This window comes from Choristoneura fumiferana, chromosome 7, assembly GCF_025370935.1.
Source record: "Choristoneura fumiferana chromosome 7, NRCan_CFum_1, whole genome shotgun sequence".
Classification (NCBI taxonomy): domain Eukaryota; kingdom Metazoa; phylum Arthropoda; class Insecta; order Lepidoptera; family Tortricidae; genus Choristoneura; species Choristoneura fumiferana.
Genome location: NC_133478.1, coordinates 18,295,801 through 18,303,927, shown reverse-complemented (window position 1 = coordinate 18,303,927; position 8,127 = coordinate 18,295,801). Strand labels below are relative to the sequence as shown.

Genomic DNA, 8,127 nt, shown 5'->3' with positions numbered 1-8,127 from the left:
GGTTAGGCAAATGGGATGTATTAGGTATTATAATACTAGTTTCAGTATTAGTTTTCCATTGTAAAATTTCAACTCTCTATTAATATTATTTTGTATGATTTCGGGCACCAGAATCCACGTTAAGACTTAGATGTGTATAATCCCATTATAATGTACAAAGTTTCGTATTAATCAGGCACGTTGTTTTTTGGAGCATACTACCACAGAAGAATCAAAAGCAGCTGTCGAATACATACCTGACAAAGAATATTTTTAATGCTAGTCGTATTTCAATAATGCGCCTCAAAAGCAACCCATGAAAGGCTTTTATAGGCGCGTGCGCAGTTTGGGAGCTGCGCATTCACCGGATGTGGTCGCACCCTATTACATTCAGCAACAGTGAAAAGGGTTATGAAACTATTAGAATTCCATTTTTGCTTTTGTTCCTTTCTCCATTTCTAACAGATCTAGTGTGAAAAAAAACCGTAGTAATTCTGGTGAATACAGCGAGTCATCCCAACTTTGCAAGCATAAAGATAAATGAAACACCAACATTCAGAATCCAAAAATGTATTGAATACAAAACAAACCTAATAAAGTCGTCAGGTGGCAATTTAGTCTATTTAATGAATAGTTAGGGAGCGGGGACCGAGGGCCCCTTATCATAACTATATTACGACGCCGCCCTGCAGCCGCAAGCAACAGCCCACGGGAGTTTCCAGACAAGGGATACAACTGATCATTGCTGATTTTAACCTTGAGATAGTATTTCCTTTTTCGTCAGATGCCTATCTAAACAAATCTGATAACCCGCGGATTTTTTCAATCTAATCCATTGAAGCTACCCATCACTATTTCTACTAAGACTTAATTCAGAATCGATCCATCTCTTTCTACTTAGCATAAGTTACAGATAGCCAAGGTTTTAACTTCCATTGAACCAGATTGCAAAAACCCACACGAAAGGACAGGAAACAAAACTCGCAACGGTCAGATTGTCAAGAAAACGCCCAAACAGTATTGAATTGAGAATGCACTGTTTACGCATAATAATTAAATGCTTTGCGAGGCGGAGTGCGGCTTGCGCATGCGGGGCAGGACCATCGAGGCTCGATAGTAAATAAACTAACCTAAGTTACATACAAGTGCGAGAGCGAGCGGTGCTCAGTAACTGCTAATGGATAGAGATATTTTGTTTAGTTTAGATACGAGACCGTCTTGAAGTCGCCTGCGAACACGGCCGTTGCCTAGACAGTTTGTTTTCAATCTCTGCAAGTTTCAAAAGCTGGGCAAAAGCCCTGTAACACACCGGTCGTTTCCTTACTGAACGCCGCGCGCCGCCGATTCCGATTTACAATTAATACTAAACCGATTTCTATTTAATCCAATTTCATACATTCCATAAAAATGCATCGCTTCAACCTCATTACAATAGTCAATTTGTGACGTCCGCGGTCCGTCCGCGTGTAAAACAAAAAAATATAATATTAAAAATATCAAGTAAAATTATCTACATACATACAGGAACGAAGTTTCGGGTATTAGAAAAATGTTAGCGATCTAATAGCTTAGCCGGGTAGAAGCCGTCGGTCGGGGGACTGACTGCAGTATCGTGGAGAGCCGCGTCACAAACCTACGGCTCGTTCGCTGCCATACAAAATTACTCTCGTGTCTCGACGCGAACTCTTGCACTACGACGCACATCTCTGACCGCACGAGAAGTTTAAATAGACATAATTTGACTTTACAATATGTTTTTAAGAAATTGATCAAAAATGGTAACGATTTTGCAAAAAAGCTACAAATTCAAAGTAAAAAAAGTATACATGTTCAGTAAAGATAGATTCGGGTCGTATAATTTAGTTGAGACAGTTTGATTAGATCGCTCATCAGTGTTGTCATGCGGCGTGTGTGGCGGGTGCGGGTGCGGGCGCGGTCTATATGGCGTCGATGTCGACGTCGTTTTCGCCGTCGTCCTCGGCGGGGCGGCGCGGCGCGGGCGCGGCCGCCATCGCCTTGATGGGAGTCGCCTTGGCGCGGTCGTCGTACTCGATCTGGAACACGTCATCACATGATTATCTTGAACACGGGAGTCTATTGCACAATTTCACAACACGGCAAGAAATGCTGTAGAAAACGTAGTAGGCCACTATTTCATTAGGGTAGTGACGAGTTCAAACTCCAGGCGAGAGGTTCGCTAGCTAAAGACAGGTATTTGGTGTTGAATGAGATTTGTAGGCCAGTCCAGTATGAATGCAGGCTGTACCTCGAGCTCCTCGGCGCTGTCGCTGCTGTCGTCCTCCTCAGCCTGCTGCAGCCAGTCGAGGAAGGGCTGCGCGCGGCGGCGCACGTCCGCCATGACCTCCCGACTGAGCGTCTTGCGCGACGGCTTGTGGAACCACTCCACTATCGCCTTCTCCTCCACTATGTCCAGGTCGTACAGCAGCTGGGGACGACAACTCCCGTTAATGTCACACATCTAAACAGTCAATGATCGATTCAGGTCCATACGAATGAACTACTAACTTCCTGCAATCAAAGTCAAATTTTTGTGTTATGAAGACGAAAAAGTCCTATATAAAGGACGATGGGCGATAAGGGGATAACATACCTTGCTTCCATTAAAACTTTTTTTAGTTATAATTTCTATAAATTCTGGTCTCATCTTCCCACGGATGTCGAAAAAAGCGACTGAAGAACTTGATGTGAGAGGGGCATTACCCCTTCCATATATTGGCAACTACAAACTCTGGACTTCAGCATTGCGGTGTGGAAGGTAAGAAGAAAATATCACACTATTATCCACAGATATAGATTACAATAAATAACGCAAACACCTCAATATGTATTAAAACCAACCGTCCAACCGTGTCACTTTTTTATATCTACTGTGACGTCTCAAGAGCGAATTAGCGATGTGAATTCCCCGATGTCCGCGCAAAATCGATTCAAATGAGCCGCCCACCCGCGCCGTGGGGCTCAAGTCAGTCACTAGTCATGATTAGTCAGTTAGCGGTCAGTCTTTGTATGGGGCCAACCCCGACGTTTGGTCGGGGTTCGGACAAGCGAAGTAGATGCATTTGCGTAATCTAGTGTAATCTATATCTGTGCTATTATCCCAAGAAAGTCGTCATGAAGATTCGTTTCATTACTATATCTTGACAAGTTCATATGTGAGACTCAGTCCTGTCGCAGGGAGCGTCTGCTACCCTTGTCAAGTTTTTTTTTGTGCCAAGTGTGGCCTACCAGTCTGTACTGCGCTATACCTTGAGCGCGCCGGCCACCTTGGGCAGCAGCGCCTGGTCCAGCGCGCAGAGCGCGTCCAGCGCGGTGAGGGCGGCCCGCTGCGCGCGCAGGTCCCCGCGCGTGACCCGCGCCAGCAGCGCGCAGTATTGGTCACGTACCTTGAGCGCGCCGGCCACCTTGGGCAGCAGCGCCTGGTCCAGCGCGCAGAGCGCGTCCAGCGCGGTGAGGGCGGCCCGCTGCGCGCGCAGGTCCCCGCGCGTGACCCGCGCCAGCAGCGCGCAGTATTGGTCACGTACCTTGAGCGCGCCGGCCACCTTGGGCAGCAGCGCCTGGTCCAGCGCGCAGAGCGCGTCCAGCGCGGTGAGGGCGGCCCGCTGCGCGCGCAGGTCCCCGCGCGTGACCCGCGCCAGCAGCGCGCAGTATTGGTCACGTACCTTGAGCGCGCCGGCCACCTTGGGCAGCAGCGCCTGGTCCAGCGCGCAGAGCGCGTCCAGCGCGGTGAGGGCGGCCCGCTGCGCGCGCAGGTCCCCGCGCGTGACCCGCGCCAGCAGCGCGCAGTATTGGTCACGTACCTTGAGCGCGCCGGCCACCTTGGGCAGCAGCGCCTGGTCCAGCGCGCAGAGCGCGTCCAGCGCGGTGAGGGCGGCCCGCTGCGCGCGCAGGTCCCCGCGCGTGACCCGCGCCAGCAGCGCGCAGTATTGGTCACGTACCTTGAGCGCGCCGGCCACCTTGGGCAGCAGCGCCTGGTCCAGCGCGCAGAGCGCGTCCAGCGCGGTGAGGGCGGCCCGCTGCGCGCGCAGGTCCCCGCGCGTGACCCGCGCCAGCAGCGCGCAGTATTGGTCACGTACCTTGAGCGCGCCGGCCACCTTGGGCAGCAGCGCCTGGTCCAGCGCGCAGAGCGCGTCCAGCGCGGTGAGGGCGGCCCGCTGCGCGCGCAGGTCCCGCGCGTGACCCGCGCCAGCAGCGCGCAGTATTGGTCACGTACCTTGAGCGCGCCGGCCACCTTGGGCAGCAGCGCCTGGTCCAGCGCGCAGAGCGCGTCCAGCGCGGTGAGGGCGGCCCGCTGCGCGCGCAGGTCCCCGCGCGTGACCCGCGCCAGCAGCGCGCAGTATTGGTCACGTACCTTGAGCGCGCCGGCCACCTTGGGCAGCAGCGCCTGGTCCAGCGCGCAGAGCGCGTCCAGCGCGGTGAGGGCGGCCCGCTGCGCGCGCAGGTCCCCGCGCGTGACCCGCGCCAGCAGCGCGCAGTATTGGTCACGTACCTTGAGCGCGCCGGCCACCTTGGGCAGCAGCGCCTGGTCCAGCGCGCAGAGCGCGTCCAGCGCGGTGAGGGCGGCCCGCTGCGCGCGCAGGTCCCCGCGCGTGACCCGCGCCAGCAGCGCGCAGTATTGGTCACGTACCTTGAGCGCGCCGGCCACCTTGGGCAGCAGCGCCTGGTCCAGCGCGCAGAGCGCGTCCAGCGCGGTGAGGGCGGCCCGCTGCGCGCGCAGGTCCCCGCGCGTGACCCGCGCCAGCAGCGCGCAGTATTGGTCACGTACCTTGAGCGCGCCGGCCACCTTGGGCAGCAGCGCCTGGTCCAGCGCGCAGAGCGCGTCCAGCGCGGTGAGGGCGGCCCGCTGCGCGCGCAGGTCCCCGCGCGTGACCCGCGCCAGCAGCGCGCAGTATTGGTCACGTACCTTGAGCGCGCCGGCCACCTTGGGCAGCAGCGCCTGGTCCAGCGCGCAGAGCGCGTCCAGCGCGGTGAGGGCGGCCCGCTGCGCGCGCAGGTCCCCGCGCGTGACCCGCGCCAGCAGCGCGCAGTATTGGTCACGTACCTTGAGCGCGCCGGCCACCTTGGGCAGCAGCGCCTGGTCCAGCGCGCAGAGCGCGTCCAGCGCGGTGAGGGCGGCCCGCTGCGCGCGCAGGTCCCCGCGCGTGACCCGCGCCAGCAGCGCGCAGTATTGGTCACGTACCTTGAGCGCGCCGGCCACCTTGGGCAGCAGCGCCTGGTCCAGCGCGCAGAGCGCGTCCAGCGCGGTGAGGGCGGCCCGCTGCGCGCGCAGGTCCCCGCGCGTGACCCGCGCCAGCAGCGCGCAGTATTGGTCACGTACCTTGAGCGCGCCGGCCACCTTGGGCAGCAGCGCCTGGTCCAGCGCGCAGAGCGCGTCCAGCGCGGTGAGGGCGGCCCGCTGCGCGCGCAGGTCCCCGCGCGTGACCCGCGCCAGCAGCGCGCAGTATTGGTCACGTACCTTGAGCGCGCCGGCCACCTTGGGCAGCAGCGCCTGGTCCAGCGCGCAGAGCGCGTCCAGCGCGGTGAGGGCGGCCCGCTGCGCGCGCAGGTCCCCGCGCGTGACCCGCGCCAGCAGCGCGCAGTATTGGTCACGTACCTTGAGCGCGCCGGCCACCTTGGGCAGCAGCGCCTGGTCCAGCGCGCAGAGCGCGTCCAGCGCGGTGAGGGCGGCCCGCTGCGCGCGCAGGTCCCCGCGCGTGACCCGCGCCAGCAGCGCGCAGTATTGGTCACGTACCTTGAGCGCGCCGGCCACCTTGGGCAGCAGCGCCTGGTCCAGCGCGCAGAGCGCGTCCAGCGCGGTGAGGGCGGCCCGCTGCGCGCGCAGGTCCCCGCGCGTGACCCGCGCCAGCAGCGCGCAGTATTGGTCACGTACCTTGAGCGCGCCGGCCACCTTGGGCAGCAGCGCCTGGTCCAGCGCGCAGAGCGCGTCCAGCGCGGTGAGGGCGGCCCGCTGCGCGCGCAGGTCCCCGCGCGTGACCCGCGCCAGCAGCGCGCAGTATTGGTCACGTACCTTGAGCGCGCCGGCCACCTTGGGCAGCAGCGCCTGGTCCAGCGCGCAGAGCGCGTCCAGCGCGGTGAGGGCGGCCCGCTGCGCGCGCAGGTCCCCGCGCGTGACCCGCGCCAGCAGCGCGCAGTATTGGTCACGTACCTTGAGCGCGCCGGCCACCTTGGGCAGCAGCGCCTGGTCCAGCGCGCAGAGCGCGTCCAGCGCGGTGAGGGCGGCCCGCTGCGCGCGCAGGTCCCCGCGCGTGACCCGCGCCAGCAGCGCGCAGTATTGGTCACGTACCTTGAGCGCGCCGGCCACCTTGGGCAGCAGCGCCTGGTCCAGCGCGCAGAGCGCGTCCAGCGCGGTGAGGGCGGCCCGCTGCGCGCGCAGGTCCCCGCGCGTGACCCGCGCCAGCAGCGCGCAGTATTGGTCACGTACCTTGAGCGCGCCGGCCACCTTGGGCAGCAGCGCCTGGTCCAGCGCGCAGAGCGCGTCCAGCGCGGTGAGGGCGGCCCGCTGCGCGCGCAGGTCCCCGCGCGTGACCCGCGCCAGCAGCGCGCAGTATTGGTCACGTACCTTGAGCGCGCCGGCCACCTTGGGCAGCAGCGCCTGGTCCAGCGCGCAGAGCGCGTCCAGCGCGGTGAGGGCGGCCCGCTGCGCGCGCAGGTCCCCGCGCGTGACCCGCGCCAGCAGCGCGCAGTATTGGTCACGTACCTTGAGCGCGCCGGCCACCTTGGGCAGCAGCGCCTGGTCCAGCGCGCAGAGCGCGTCCAGCGCGGTGAGGGCGGCCCGCTGCGCGCGCAGGTCCCCGCGCGTGACCCGCGCCAGCAGCGCGCAGTATTGGTCACGTACCTTGAGCGCGCCGGCCACCTTGGGCAGCAGCGCCTGGTCCAGCGCGCAGAGCGCGTCCAGCGCGGTGAGGGCGGCCCGCTGCGCGCGCAGGTCCCCGCGCGTGACCCGCGCCAGCAGCGCGCAGTATTGGTCACGTACCTTGAGCGCGCCGGCCACCTTGGGCAGCAGCGCCTGGTCCAGCGCGCAGAGCGCGTCCAGCGCGGTGAGGGCGCCGCTGCGCGCGCAGGTCCCCGCGCGTGACCCGCGCCAGCAGCGCGCAGTATTGGTCACGTACCTTGAGCGCGCCGGCCACCTTGGGCAGCAGCGCCTGGTCCAGCGCGCAGAGCGCGTCCAGCGCGGTGAGGGCGGCCCGCTGCGCGCGCAGGTCCCCGCGCGTGACCCGCGCCAGCAGCGCGCAGTATTGGTCACGTACCTTGAGCGCGCCGGCCACCTTGGGCAGCAGCGCCTGGTCCAGCGCGCAGAGCGCGTCCAGCGCGGTGAGGGCGGCCCGCTGCGCGCGCAGGTCCCCGCGCGTGACCCGCGCCAGCAGCGCGCAGTATTGGTCACGTACCTTGAGCGCGCCGGCCACCTTGGGCAGCAGCGCCTGGTCCAGCGCGCAGAGCGCGTCCAGCGCGGTGAGGGCGGCCCGCTGCGCGCGCAGGTCCCCGCGCGTGACCCGCGCCAGCAGCGCGCAGTATTGTCACGTACCTTGAGCGCGCCGGCCACCTTGGAAGCAGCGCCTGGTCCAGCGCGCAGAGCGCGTCCAGCGCGGTGAGGGCGGCCCGCTGCGCGCGCAGGTCCCCCGCGTGACCCGCGCCAGCAGCGCGCAGTATTGGTCACGTACCTTGAGCGCGCCGGCCACCTTGGGCAGCAGCGCCTGGTCCAGCGCGCAGAGCGCGTCCAGCGCGGTGAGGGCGGCCCGCTGCGCGCGCAGGTCCCCGCGCGTGACCCGCGCCAGCAGCGCGCAGTATTGGTCACGTACCTTGAGCGCGCCGGCCACCTTGGGCAGCAGCGCCTGGTCCAGCGCGCAGAGCGCGTCCAGCGCGGTGAGGGCGGCCGCTGCGCGCGCAGGTCCCGCGCGTGACCCGCGCCAGCAGCGCGCAGTATTGGTCACGTACCTTGAGCGCGCCGGCCACCTTGGGCACAGCGCCTGGTCCAGCGCGCAGAGCGCGTCCAGCGCGGTGAGGGGCGGCCCGCTGCGCGCGCAGGTCCCGCGCGTGACCGCGCCAGCAGCGCGCAGTATTGGTCACGTACCTTGAGCGCGCCCGGCCACCTGGTCCAGCGCGCAAGAGCGCGTCCAGCGCGGTGAGGCGGCC

At 63.1% G+C, this 8,127-nt stretch overlaps 2 protein-coding genes across 2 annotated transcripts in view; both read right to left on the bottom strand.

Moving 5' to 3' along the window:
• Window positions 1-533: 533 nt before the first annotated feature.
• Window positions 534-4,169, bottom strand: LOC141429945 (uncharacterized; the record flags this gene model as incomplete). The annotated part of the gene is made up of 3 exons (XM_074090498.1): window positions 534-2,033; window positions 2,246-2,425; window positions 3,246-4,169. Coding segments are annotated over 3 exons (1,221 nt in total), but the record flags the coding sequence as incomplete, so codon positions are not given.
• Window positions 4,170-4,171: 2 nt separating this feature from the next.
• The window catches only part of LOC141429803 (uncharacterized), a gene marked incomplete at its 3' end in the record, with an annotated part of 11,671 nt that continues 7,715 nt past the window's right edge, over window positions 4,172-8,127 (bottom strand). Inside the window, 1 exon segment of the mRNA XM_074090348.1 lies at window positions 4,172-6,384. Within this exon segment, the coding sequence (XP_073946449.1) occupies window positions 4,172-6,384 (2,213 nt within the window).